The 14,901-nt window shown below is 40.6% G+C and overlaps 1 protein-coding gene across 1 annotated transcript in view; it reads right to left on the bottom strand.

Moving 5' to 3' along the window:
* Window positions 1–14,901, bottom strand: part of IFNGR2 (interferon gamma receptor 2) — a 34,168-nt gene that overhangs the window by 7,402 nt on the left and 11,865 nt on the right. The window contains exons 3-6 of the mRNA XM_075911074.1: window positions 13,517–13,692; window positions 7,427–7,578; window positions 5,686–5,845; window positions 4,067–4,224 (exon numbers count right to left, since the gene is read on the bottom strand). Coding sequence (XP_075767189.1) covers window positions 4,067–4,224; window positions 5,686–5,845; window positions 7,427–7,578; window positions 13,517–13,692 — 646 coding nt within the window. The remainder of the gene's footprint in view (window positions 1–4,066; window positions 4,225–5,685; window positions 5,846–7,426; window positions 7,579–13,516; window positions 13,693–14,901) is intronic.

Raw genomic sequence — 14,901 nt, 5'->3', positions numbered from 1 at the left:
CTAGAAATGGAGGGGAAAAAAAACCAGTAAATCAGTTATACTTTACAAAATAAATTGGTTGATCATTTAAACGTCTATATGTGAATATCTCTCGTGGACACTTGATAATTTTGGCCTTACTCTCTCTCTGTGTCTATGCACTCCAATTGTAAAATGGGGACATTACCCTCATCTCAGGAGTGTTATGAAAAGTATTTCAGTAAAGTTTGTGAAGTACTAAAGATGCTATGAGGAAAGCAGGATTTGAAGGGTGTGCAGTAAATGAACCATGGGGACACACAAACAATGAAAAGGATAATAAGAAATACTGAATAACCCACCTACTGAATGAGATTCTCTGGAAAAAGTAATGTTTGATCATGCAATTAAAGACTTATCAAAATGCACATGTACATGGGGGATGAATTACTTGTGCAGGCAACCCTATTTCTGTCTGTTCCCAAATTCTGAGTGCTTAACGTTGCAACGTTAATAAAAGTTTTGTAATTTAGGGTTTTGTATGCAAACTAGTCCCCACAAACTAAACAGTAAATCCTGCAGCCCCCACTCTCTGACTTTCCAGTCACTAAGAGTTTTGCCTGAATTAGGACTGCGGGAATTGGACTTAAAGTATTTTCATATTAGAATCACTCCTACTTTTGGTGACTGGAGTAACTCTGAGAAGTTAATCTGATATATGATTATTTTTAAACGGAGCACAAAATGTCCCAATTTACTTTTCTGTTAAATGTATTGGGATTCTGTTGCTTAATGGAAGACAGTAGAAAAAACCTGCAGCATCTTTCATTTCATACTGAACTAGGGAATTTCCATTCTATTTCATATCATGTGTTGATGCTGAGAAAACCTGGCAAGGCAAAACGCAAGTAAATTCTATAGGAATTTTCCAGTCTCTAACTACTTTATAAATGTAGTCACATACCCATCAGGAGCATTCTGTAGTTTCTTACCACTTTATCGACACAGAGTAGGAATTTCTCCATGCTAAAACATCACTTTAACATAGATGCATCCCAATTTACATCTAATCTACATAGGTAGTTAGCATTTATTTCACAGACGTAAGGTGTTTACAGTACATATGAAGCAATTTTTGTGTTATAATTTGGAGAGGGTGATCTTAAAAGCTGGCTCTATTTAAAAGTCACATTACAAGAACCAAAGCTATCAACAGTGTTTTCAAAAATGTGTCCATCGCAGAATTTGAGGCAGCTGTTAGGAAACATAAGACTCACATGTACAAAGCAGTCAAACTCTGTAGTTGTGATCACTGACACATACTAAGGCTGTTAAATTTAGATTAATTAACTAATCAAATAGTTGATAGGATTGCCACTGACTATTTGGATTAGTCTATAAGGGTGCCTCTGCCTTTGAACTGTAGCAAGAGCCCTACCTCAGGGAGCACGGGGGCTTCCTTTTGAAATGTTCAAGAGCCCCAGTAGGCTCTTGCACATTTCAAAGGCTGAGGCACCACAAGGAGCGCAGGGCCAGCTTCTGCTTATCGGATAGTCAACCAGTCTCTTACAACCCTAACATATACCTGGGATTAATTTTTTAAAAACCAAGATCAGTGCAATGTTAGAATAAATTCAAAGAGCTTTTTTAAATCTCCTAAAAACTAAAAAAAAAAAAAATCAAGGGTCAAATGGGCATTTAAAGCAGCAGCATAGCAAACTAACTTCTCCCCCGCCCCCCAACTTCCTTAGTTCACACTTAAATCATTTTCAGCAAAACAAGTGTTCTAATTGGCTTTAATACTTTGAAAGCTTGTTTCATTTCCCATTGTAGAGATTACTTGTCATGAAACACTTAACTTTCAAACATGACCTACTCAAACTATCTTTTAAAAGCAAAATATACCACAAATTAACCATGTACAGCTCTGACACCACTCACCCATCTGAACGTAACAAAATTTAATTGCTACAGCTTTGAGTTGGAAATTTTTAGTTTCTGAATTTGTCAAAGTATACAATGATAGTCTTCATCAACATTTTTTTCCTTAAACATGCAAACATCAACTTATAGGCTGTGTCTAGATTGTATCCCTTTTCCGTAAAAGGGATGCAAATTAGACATATCACAATTGCAAATGAAGCGGGGATTTAAATCTCCCCCGCTTCATTAGCATAAAAATGGCTGCCACTTTTTTCCGGCTCGGAGCTTTGCCGGAAAAAAGTGCCAGTCTAGACCCGGATCTTTTGGAAAATAAAGCCTTTTCCGAAAGATCCCTTATCCCTCCCTAAATGTTTTACGGTTGAGGAATAACTTATGAGGAGTAACGTTAGTTTGGACTAAGGACTTTAATCTGAACTAACGTGTCCCGGTGCGCACTTCCTGGTTCAAATCACCTGTGATTCGAACTAGTGTGCCGGCGAGATCATGTTAATGAAGCGCGGGATATTTAAAATCCCCGCTTCATTAACTACTTCAGTCTCCTCCATTTGCATCCCTAGTCCGATCTAGGGATGCAGTGTTGACGTACCCTAAGGTTTTTAGCAGTTACACAGTTACCTTATTAAATGTTTTAACACCCTTAGTTCTAATGATAATTTTTTTCACATATTTACAGATGTAAGAGGAGGAAGAAAAGCACTAAGTCAGTTAACCTCTCTTGGAAAGCTTCTGCATTTAGAAACAATTCTGCTTATGTATAATTCATTATTCGTGTTATTTGCCTGAAAACAGCTTCACGGTTGCTGAAGTATTCACCTGATTTCTGCTGTGGGTACTATACATTTGAAATCCTAATGACCTCAACACCAATTCAGGGTTATAAACTCTGGTGGAGAGTAAGCATTAGAAAACAGATGAACTCCTACAGTCCGCTCCATAATATACTGTGAATTTTTTAAAAGTGGACATATTTAGGTACTTACCTGCCTGCCCCCTATCATCCTAGTACCCAAATGTATAAAATTATTAAATTTATCCTCGCAAAACCCTTTTGAGGTAAGAAATCATCATCTTCATTTTACAGATAGGAACTATGGCAGAGACAGATTAAGTGACCTGCCAAAAGTCATGCAGGAAGTCGATAGCAGACTTGGAAACTGAATCCAGATCCTAAAGTCCTAATCCACACAAAACCAGCCTAACTCAAAGGACTGTTTGTTTAACACATGAACAAAAAAAAGAAAAAGTACTTTACTAGACCAACTGTAAGCAACACTCAACTGTGATGTGGATGTCTCAAACCATCCAACACTCCGGTCATCTGAAGAAGTGGGCTGTGCCCACAAAAGCTCATGATACCATCTACATGTTTTGTTAGTTTTTAAAGTGCTACCAGACCATCTGTTGTTTTTTATGTTTTTCCTGTTATAGACAAACTTGGCTATCTCTCTGAAACTTAAATTAATGATCAGTGGAAAAACACTTCCTGTTTAAGAATTAAAAAGAGGAAGATGAAAAGGACTGAAATGTTCTTCACTATTGATATGCATAAGCTGCCAGAAAAAGAATCACATGCATCTTTGTCATTAATTTGTGAATTGCAGGAAGCCAGCCAAATAAGAGACACTTCTCCTCTCTCCAGCCTTCAGAGATGCTCTCTTCCCAGGACAGCCTGCATACTTAACCCGTCTTCCCCAGCCACACCCCAGAGCAACGATTCAAATTAAGCATATACATTTTCATTTTATTTTTCAAAAAACAAAAATTAATTGAGTTAAAGACCCAAGCAACACCAGGGAAATCTTCTGGTTATATATAACAAGAAAGTGCCCCAAGAAAACAAAAAATGGAGCCTCATTTTTTAATATTATGATAGTTTCACATAAAGGAAAACCCCAATAGCTGTACTTAAGTGCAGAGCCAAGGATTCCAGCTAAGTAAAATGATATAAACTGAAGTAACATTATAGCCACACTACAACAAACAGAGCTGCACTGAAAAATATGAAAAATACATACTCTGCATTTATGTATTTATGCATTTAAGATGTAAACTCAGAAAGGTGAATTTCATATTTTGTGGATTCTATGTGACCTGAACTAACCCAACCAGTTTATTCCAGGCACACCACTTTATTTTGTTTAACAGAAAGACAAAAAGCACATACCTCTTCAATGTGTGGTGGAATTTTAAAAGGAGGTTGAAACCAATATTTAATGATTTTCTGAAATTTCTTAATTAAAAGATAGCAGGTAATTGCTAAAATCACCACAGTAACTATAGTTCCAACAAATACTATTACAACGATTACAGTTTTGGTCACATCTGAAAAGAGAAAAAAAAAAGGTTGTATCACTATGTAACATACATATTCTTTTTACTCCATTTGTGTCAAGTTTATCAGCAAGTTCTGATTTAATTTTCACATTAAAAAGTTATCAGTTGTGTCGAACAACTATTTAAATTACATCATTATAATAAGTTGGGGACAGACTTCTCTTCTTTAATATGATACTGAAGCATTCTTTATTGTGTACTAGGCATGTTCAAATGTGCTTAATTAAGTAACCACGGAATTGCTGAGAATTTCACCGATTAAACAGTTACACATGGGGCGATTAGTGCGCACAGAGTACCAGCTTTTAAGCCAGCTCCTCGTATATGCCAGGGGCCTGTATGTAACTGTGAAGGTTAACTGATAAAGCACTGGGTAACTGGTGACATACCGAGTTGAAATTCACAGGCTGCAACCCAAATCCCCTTAAACAAAAAATTATAAATATTGATGTATTAGCCCTGTATAATTGTTCTATTAAGCAATGTTTCAGTACGAGATACCAGAATGGCAGACCCAGAGACTTCGCTCTCAGATTCATCCACCCTGCCCTGCTAAGGCAGTCTCGCACTGAAACATAGCGTAAATTTAGCATGTGAGTAGTTTCAGCAGTGTATGTACTTAAAGGTAAGAACATATTTTAAGAGCTTTGCTAGGTTAGAGCCAAAGTGTTCAGTGTCTTACCACCCTACAGTGGCACCTTCTTTGATACATTTGCATAGGAAGGGAAAAGAAAAAGTATGTAAGCATGAAGCCTATATGCCTAGAGATGATTCTTCTGGGTTAGCATATGAGATGTAGCATGAGAGCTTAAATCTACACTGGCCTTACAACAAAGTTTAAAACCGCATGTAAGCTCAGATATAGACAAACAAGATTTTAATGCTGTGGCCAACAGTGCAGAGGGGGCAAAACTTGACTGACTTCTGAATTGTGCTTGCCCTCCCCAACCTTGTCTCTGAATTCTCTCTCTCCAGCTACACAAATGGCAAAGTTGGCTATCTGGTGAATGGCATAGGGCAGACAGAGATGTGGCGAGTATCATTATTTTCTCTTTAAAGAAACTGGATTCAAGGTAAGAAGAGGACCTACCAGTTAATAATTTCCCTTAAAAGACCAAAATATATTTGTATTTGTACATTCTTTAATGAGAAATATCCAAAATAGCCCAGTCAGCCCAAAAAGGGGGGGGGGGGGAGGGAGATTTATCTAGGGTGGGGAAAAGGAGGCAGACACTCTGCTTTACTTTCTCTTTTTTTAATTAAGCTGCTGAAAACTCATGTGAAAATGAATGAGAATATGCTCTTGAGCTACTCAAAAAAGTCCCCTTTTAGAACTGAAGACAGGTACTGATACAGTAAATCAAGGCAGGCAGCCATATATGGCTTAGATTTTATAACAGGTTCATCACAATGGAGATAAAAGAGTTGTTCATGAAGTAAGATTTATACCATCAACTGTAGTTTTGTTACAAATGATGTCGCTTAACAGTCCAATGTTGCTCTTAAGTACAAGGTCTCCCAAGAGTTCTGCTTGTATTTGAAAACAATACTCTGTCATTTGTTTTAAATTCTGAAGTTTAATTTGTGTATTCCTGGTCTGTATAGATTTCTGTTTAAAAAAAAAAAGTTCTATGTTAGAGCAAAGTAATATTATTATAAAACATTTCTATTAAGAATTATTTTCAATATAGATTAACTTGAAATCACAAGTTTCCATTTAAAAGCTTCACAATATTCTGTTTTATAACTATTAATGTATATAACCTGCAAGAGGAGTAGCAGTGTAACAGTATGAACTTCTTATTGTAGTGCATTTTAAATGCACATTTTATGAAATAGAGGCACTCCTCCTCAAAAAAACAAAATCTGGCTAGTTACACTCCCTATCTATCACAGACATGATTATTTTGTGAAGGCATGTAGCTTGGCAGAGGGAGTTGGAATTGTAAAAACCAAAAACCAAAAATATCCTCAAAAACAAGTCTGTTGTTTTAAAATACCATCATCTAAGATGGGATTCCTAAAACCATTAATCTAGGGATTACAGACAAATGCAAAATTTGGTTGCATGTTCTGCATAAACCTTCCACTCTTGACACCAGTGCCACTGGCACAAGATAGCAAGAACTGAATTAGATAAAGTTCTAGCCAATGAAGATCCTGACTTTCACCAGTTTCCCTCTTTGCTCACTCACAAGAATGGAGCTGGCAGGGAGAATTGTAGGGCAATGCTAAATGCATTTTTATGTCCACAATCTTAACACAGCTAGCAGTTTGCCTCCCCCCCCCCAGTGGTAGGTAACTCAGTTCAGAACAGGTCTTCTAATAACACTGACAGCTAGGATTCAAGAGTCTGAGTTCTGACTCATCTGTCTGCCAGTTGGAGGAGGAGGAAGATGTTACAAGTAAATCAGAAAATTTTGATGTTTCTGATTTAAAGGAGGGAGATGATTTAATCTTGACACAGCCTTTTTAAAAAGTGCAGCTAAACTTAATTGAAATCAAAAGGGTTAAGTTGTTTGAAAGCCAGAAGCAAATAATTTAATAAAAAGGGAAAAAATTTGGCGGGTCTCTGTCTTTACAGCAAAACACTCCTCATTTAGGGTAGTCTATTCATCTCAAAGCCACCGTGTCTAAACTGGGGATTTTCCTTGCTTATAGCTACTGGGGGCTCAGATAAAGTTTGACTATGCTAGGGATTTGGTGGTGTACACAATGTGTTTGCAAAACCTCAACAGGCCATGATCTGAATGGACACAGTTCACCTTTCTTGATACTGTACAAATGAGGTCTTGTAGCAGCTTTGCACCTGTCTACATTAGGGCTTTTATTTGAACCAGCACAGCTACTCCAGTAGTAACTGGACACAAGTGGTGGAAGTTCCCAGAGCAAACAAGGCCTAATAAAGAGAAAAATCTTAGAGATCCTAAGTACAATGTTCAAAAGTACCTAGGGAGTCCCATTTGCAAAAGCGACTTGGGCTCCCAAACACCTTGAAAATCAGACTCCTAAGTCACTTAAGGATGTTGGAAAACTTCACATCCAGTCATTTAGCAATACATAATGCATTTGAGCCCCGATTAAATTCACTTCCCTTCAGTTCTGATGGAAAAAAGATGATTACTACAACTGTGTCCTCCATTGATTTCTACCATTTTGCCAAAGAAAGTAGAGAAATAAGAATTCTTACCTTTAGTTTATTTGTTGATTTCTCCCAGTAGAACACATTATACCACAAATTATCTTCTTGGAAACCATCTTCTTTGAAAAGGGGCAAGAAACTAAGTAAAAGTGAATCAGATGTTGAAGTCACATTTTCTATAACAGGAGGTCCTATAATAGCTGAAAATAAATAAAAAATAGATGAACATTTGGAATTTTTAAAAATGAGCATGTTTCCTGCTAGTTAAAATCTGATACATAATATGAAACTACTGACATCTTGTTAGCTGGAGGAAATATAGGGCATTCAAATACATTTACTCCTTAATTATTTCAAATAGCTACATGACACTAAACATTTGTTTTAATTTAGCTTTTTATGTGCATTTAAATGATATGAAGAATCATTTCCTGTCTAATTTACCTTGAAAAATGATCAAACTGTAGCAGGATCTATCTGCAGTTCACACTGACTTTTACATGGCCTTGTTGCTATTAATCTGATTTAAATTTTTCTTTCAAAATGCAAGATGCATTCTGGGCTTCCAGCAAAATAAGCTTAGTCTGTGCCAACAGATAGGACATTGGACTTAGAATCAGAAGATGTGGGTTCTGTTACTAGTTATGCTACTTACTCATTGCGTAATTTTGGGAAAAATCATTTCACTCTATTCCTCACTTTTATCCCCAGTGACATTTACTATCATTTGCAAAGCACTGACAACTACAGATAAATACACGGTATGTATGTTTTACCTATTATTATTACTATTATTTCTGATTAGTAGTCTCTCTCACACCCCATGACCAGGCAATCAACTTCAGAATAGCGTGTCTCATGCCCATAGTCAACCTACACCTGGAGAAGGTCACAAAAGGAAACTGACAAAGATGTTATAGCCAGCTGCATCTGTGAAATGCTCCTGTATTTCAAAATGGCACTACTGTTATATGCTGCAGTTGTTGAGAAAAAGAAAGCAAAAAGATTCTGGAGGAAGAAGACGAGAAGACTGATGCAGCAAAGAGGAGAGGTGAGATGCGTGCAACAGGATAGAAGGAGAACCCAGGCCTTGTCCACAGTTAGGGATTTGTACTGGTTCTAGTCACAGGTGTGACTACATTAGTACCCATCCCAGTACAGGGCAAAACTGGTATTTGCTCTACAGCAAGTTACCTTTATTTTAAGCCAGATTAGGTCTAATCAGTGCACATAGCAGCTATACCTGTCTACCTTAGGAGTTTGCACTGCCCCAGCTACATCAATGGCTTATCTCCAATGGCTGGGATGGGAGCAAACCCCGTGTAGCTTGGGCCTAAAAACGATGAAAAGAAATGGATATGTTTGTATGTTATATTTTAATTTTACCATTGAACATTTGGTTGGTCACCTAAGTTTGGAAGGGAATTGCTAAAACAGGAGGTGAGGAAACTCTTTTGGGGTCGAAGGCCACTGACCCACAGAATAATCAGTCAGAGGTCACACACAAGTGAGAAACAAAAAACAACCACCAAAAAATTCCTCACTGGCCTGACCCCCAAGTGAGGAGAGAAGCCCCCCCCCACAGATGTGGCCCCCAACCTGAGACACCTCACTCCCCTCAAGCTCTAGCCTCATGGGGGTAGAGATGGGTGGGGGTGGAGGAAGGAAGGTGCTGAGGCTCAGGGCTTACCGCCAGGACTGGATTAATTCTTCTGGGGGCCTGAGATTTTGTGGGGCTCCCCAGAGCTCTGGGGTGAGGCAAAATAATGAGGTGTTCAGTGTACGGGAAGGGGCTGCCGGGAAACATTCTGAGGGTAGAAGAGCTCTGGGGCCTGGGTAGGAGGTAGGTACAAGAGCAGGCTGGGGGTGAGGGTGTGGGGTCTGGGCGGGAGGTAGGGTGCAGGAATGGGCTTGTGTTGTGGGGTCTAGGTAGGAGGGAAGGAGAGGACTGGGATGCCTACTTGGTGCAGCTCCTGGAGGGAGAGGGGGAGCACAGATGTCTTCATATGGCTCTGAGCACTGCAGGGAAGCTTTCTCTGCAGGCACTTCCCTCCACACAGCTCCTGCTGGCCATGATTCCCAGCCAAGAGAAAGATGGGTTGGTGTATGCAGGGAGCACTTCCCTGCAGTGCACATAGCCACTTCCCCCTGACAGATCCAGCCTGCAGGCCATAATTGCCGCCATCCCTGTGCTAAAATGTACCTTCCAGTTCAGATACAAGACAATCAAGCAATTAGTTTATCCCTAATTATTGTTACTGCATGGCATGAAGAAAAAAGGTGAGTTGCTCTGAACTCTTAGGTTACATCTACACTGCAGGCTTTTTGCACAAGAATGGATGTTCTTGCGCAAAAACTTGTGGTGCATCTACACTGCACGTGCGTTCTTGCTCAAGTAAATTTACAGTAAAGTGTTGGAACAGAGGGCTTCTTGCGCAAGAGCTATTCCTCTCCCCACGAGGAATAAGCCCTCTTGCGCAAGAAGTGTGGACGGGCAACAGGGGCTTCTTGCACAAGAATCCCCTATGGCTAAAATGGCCATCAGAGCTTTATTGCGCAAGAGAGCATCCACATTGCCATGGATGCTCTTGTGCAAAAGCACATGGCAGTGTGGACGTGCTCTTGCACAAGACCTTTTGTGCAAGAACTCTTGCGCAAAATACTTCTTGCGCAAGAAAGTCTGCAGTGTAGACGTAGCCTTGGGTTTATTGAAATGCTTCTGCTCTGCTCACAATTATTTTGGAGAAAGTTGGCTCTCTAGTTAATACTTTGGATTATGAACTTTTTTAGTTCATCAAGCCTTGTTACAGCTGCAACTCCAGTCTCTCCTTTCATGTGTTCTCTCTTCTGAGCAGTTGGTTGGGAAGTGTCCCTGGGCAGGTAACACTCTCTGCTGCACCTTCCTTTCCTCGCCACTTTCCTTTCACTGAGGGTGTGAAACATGCGGGGGAGGGGGAGTAAAGGGGAGGAGAGTGATCGCAGGGCTGATTTGAAGGCGTGTGGAAAAAGGCGGACAAGCCAGAAGGTTAACATCTGAGTTGACAGGAACTGATTTTAGGACTGGTTACATAAGTTGGCAGAAGAGAAAGCTGCTGGCTTTTAAGGACACATGGAGGACAGGGGTAGGTGTGGAATCAGCCTTTCCCCTGCCCTGCTCCCACTGAGCTTCTACTTTGCTTTGTGCTCTCTTTGAGCTAACCCCCTTCCCAGAGACTCCATTCCCAGGTTGGGAAATGGGGGAAAGAATGAATCACTTCTCCTCTAAATATGATTTCAGACTGAATTTCTAAACAAAGCAAGTCCACCACAAACTCTCCTAGTCCAGAAACCAGCCATAACAAGGGAACTGGCAGATGATACTTCTAAATGGTAATATTAAATCCATCCTGATGTTATCATTATGGTGCACTCCCTGTTATCTGCATACCAAAGGGGACACTAATTTTATTTGTATAACCTTAAATGTGGATAACTGAAAGGGCAGGGGCCATTCAACAGCAGGGTGACCCTCCCCCCCACCCTTCATGGCCAGGGGCTCGTCCTCCTCCTCCTCCTCACAGTCCTGGCTGTATGTCTCTACTCTGCCCTGATAGGACTGCTTCTCCCTCCCACAGAGACTGGCACGGATCTCTCTGCAGCCCTGCTATCATGGGAGTGAGCGAGCAGGGCCATGACAGTAGAACTGTAGAGGAGTCCCTGCACTGCCCCAGAAGCCATTCAGCAATAATGAGCTCATCCTCACAGCCCTGGCCAGAGATCTCTGCTCTGTTATCTGAACTCATCCTTGTCCTCCAGCATGCAATACAGGCTGCAGAGGTCACATCTCTCATGCTGGGGGAAAACAAAAAACAGGACTATGTAGCACTGTAAAGACTAACAAGATGGTTTATTAGGTGATGAGCTTTTGTGGGCTGGACCCACTTCCTCAGATCAATATGTGGAAGAAAACTGGCATGACCAGATATACCAAAGGGATACAATCAAAAAAAGTGAACACATATAAAAAGGACAAATCAAATTTCAGAACAGAGAGGGGATCAGGCGGGGCGGGGAGAAGGAAGGGATTTAGACACCTTGGAAGTTCAGATCATAGGGTTTTGGATAAACAAAAGTATCCTGTATTAGTGCTCCCTGTGTATCCCTGACATCTTTATACTCTAGAACTAGGGTATAACGTAATTGTTAATTGAATAATTGTTCTAGTCCGGAGGAGAGGATGGAAGTATGGGTTAGATGAGGAGACACAATCAAAGAGTCTAACATCAGGAAATGGCAGATAAATAGTGACAAATCATTGAAGTGCTTATACATAAACACTAGAAGTCTAAATAATAAGATGGGTGAACTAGAGTGCTTCATTTTAAAGAAGGATATTGATATAATAGGCATCACAGAAACTTGGTGGAGTGAGGACAATTAATGGGACGCAGTCATACCAGGGTACAAAAACTATCAGGAGGACAGAACAGGTCGTGCTGGTGTGGTAATGGCACTATACATGAACAAAAAATGTAGAATCAAATTAAGTACAAATCTTAAATGAGCCAAAATGTTCCATAGAATCCCTATAGATAGTAATTCCATGCTCCAATGATAAGAATATATTATCCTATCATAATACAAGGGGATAAGGGATATATTATTGACCACCTGATCAGGACAATGATAGTGACTATGAAATGCTAAGGGAGATTAGAGAGGCTATCAAAATAAAAAACATGATAATAGTGTGGGATTTCAACTATCCCCATACTGACTGGGTACACCACCTCAGGACAGGATACAGAGATAAAATTTCTTGATACCTTAAATGACTGCTTCTTGGAGCAGCTGGTTCTGGAACCCACAAGGGGAGAGCTATTCTTGATTTAGTCCTAAGTGAAGCATAGGATCTGGTCCAAGAGGTAAATGTAACTGGACAGCTTGAAAATAGTGACCATAATGCAATAAAATTTAACATAATTATGGTGGGAAAAACACTTCAGCAGCCCAACACTGTGGTATTTCATTTCAGAAAGGGGAACTACAGAAAAATGAGGAAGATAGTTAAACAGAAATTAAAAGGTACAGTGACAAAAGTAAGATTTCTGCAAGTTGCATGGAAACTTTTCAAAGACACCATAATAGAGGCCCAACTTAAATGTATACCCCAACTTAAAAAACACGGTAAGAGAACCAAAAAAGTGCCGCCATGGCTTAACAACCAAGCAAAAGAAGCAGTGACAGATAAAAATACATCTTTTAAAAAGAGGAAGTCAAATCCTAGTGAGGAAAATAGAAAGGAGCATAAACTTTGTCTAGTTAAGTGTAAAAATATAATAAGAAAAGCCAGAAGGGAGTTTAAAGAACAGCTAGCCAAAAACTCAAAAAGCAATAGCAAAATGTCGGTAAGTACATCATAAGCAGGAAGCTGGCTAAACAACCAGCGGGGCCTTGGACAATCGAGATGCTAAAGGAGCGCTCAAAGAGGATAGTCATTGCAGAGCAGCTAAATTAATTCTTTGCTTCAGTGTTCACGGCTGAGGATATTGGGGAAATTCCCAAACCTGAGCCATTCTTTTTAGGTGACAAATCTGAGGAATTGTCCCAGGTTGAGGGTCATGAGAGGAGTTTTTGGAACAAACTGATAAACTTAACAGTAAAAAGTCACTGGACCAGATGGCATCACCCAAGAGAAATGGCGCAGGGAACCCTGGATCAACTGGGAAGTCCCCCTCTGATCCCAGGCTCCATGGCTTTGAAATGTACAAGAGTCCCTGCTGAGGACTCTTGTGCATTTCAAAGAAAGCACCTGTGTGCAGCCCGGAATCAGCGGGACTTCCTGCTGGCCCCAGGCTGAATACAGAGTTCATTCAACATTCCTTCTTTGAAATGTACAAGAGCCCCAATAGGGGTTCTTGTACATTTCAAAGAAGAAATGAGGAAGTGCCTATCAACTAGTCGACCAGTCAATGGAAATTCCATCGACTAGTCAATTAACCACATTTTAACAGCCTTAATTCCTAACATAGCAAGTCCCATCATGTGTCTTTTGACTTCTCTCATATATAATACAAAGTGATGAAAACCAAGACCATATAATAACAATTACATGAAATTTTCTTTAAGGGTGAGAGGCTGAGATCATAAAAGACTTACTGTCTTGTTTTGCTACAAAGTCATTTGTTTCCACCCAGTCAGATTTCACTTGTCCTAACTCAGCTCTAACACGTAAAGTAATTGTCCAATAGCTTTTGATAAATGGATGTGTGAAATTGCATTCAGTCTTTGTAATGTTTGTGCAGTTAATTTCTTCCCAGTCCTCACAGGCCTTTCTGCAATACAAAATGAATAGGAAAAAAGGTCAACAGAATCACCTCACCTCACAGCTAGCACAACTGACAGCTGATAGCAAACTCTCCCCAAAATATAATTCTTTACACCAGTGGTCACCAACCAGTAGATGGGGATCTACTGGTAGATCTTGGAGCCTCTGACAAGTGATCCTGACTGCTTTGGCCAAGAGGCTATCAAGTGCCTACACTTCAGCTGCCCCTTACCCCCACTGCTGTGCATCTCCTGCCCCTCCCCCTGGGAGTCTCCTGCTTTCTGTGCAGGGCAGGGGAGGGAAAAGAGGGGTGCTGATGTCAGGGTGCCCCCTCTCCCATTCTGTATCCTTTCTCTACAGAGCAGAGAGGAGGCACAACAGGACCAGGGATGGTGTTTGCTGGCTGTTTTTGGGAGTGGTTCAGGGCCAGGGCACGGGTGAGCCTGCCTTAGCCCCACTGCACCACCACCACCCAGGAGCCACCAGCAGTGCCCAGATGGAGCCCACATCCCAAACTCCTACCCGAGTCATGAGCCCCCTCATGTACCCCAAGCCCTTATCCTAGCTCTGAGCACCCCTGCATCCAAACATCCTGCCAGAGCCTGCACTTAGAACCCCCTCCTACATCCAACTGCCTGCCCCTAGAGCAGCTCAGAGCCCCTCTCACACTCTAAATCCCTAAATCCAAGACCAGAGCCTGCGCCCCAACCCTCTGCCCCAGCCTGACGGAAGTGAGTGAGGATGGGCAAGAGAAGGAGGCTGGAGTGAGCAGGGGCGGGGCCTTGGAGAAGGGGTAGGAAGGTAGTGGGGCAAGGGTATTTATATATGAGGTAGATCTTGGGTTGCACTTAAATTCAAAAAGTGATCTAGTGCTTAAAAAGGTTGGAGACCCCTGCTTTACACCTAGCCCATTTCTAAAGAATCAAAATTTTATATCAAAGTACAACTTTCAAGCAGTTTTATTCTACAACCTTGCAACACCTTCTCTTGAAATATCTGAAAGTTTTCAAAATGTAGCCAACTAAAAATGTCATGAGATAGGCAGGGGACAGACTGTAAGCTCAGAGCCTGAGTACCTTTCACTATTACTCCTAATGAAATTCTGCATCAAAAAATTACAAATCCCATGAACAAATTCTGAAAAACACTGTGTATTTTATTTACACAAAACAAAGGCGAAGGCTCCAGGATGGCAGTGGGGAGCACAGATCACTGG

This window comes from Pelodiscus sinensis, chromosome 1 (assembly GCF_049634645.1).
Source record: "Pelodiscus sinensis isolate JC-2024 chromosome 1, ASM4963464v1, whole genome shotgun sequence".
Lineage (NCBI taxonomy): Eukaryota > Metazoa > Chordata > Testudines > Trionychidae > Pelodiscus > Pelodiscus sinensis.
The sequence above is the reverse complement of the archived record's forward strand: the minus strand, read 5'-3'. Positions and strand labels throughout refer to the sequence as shown.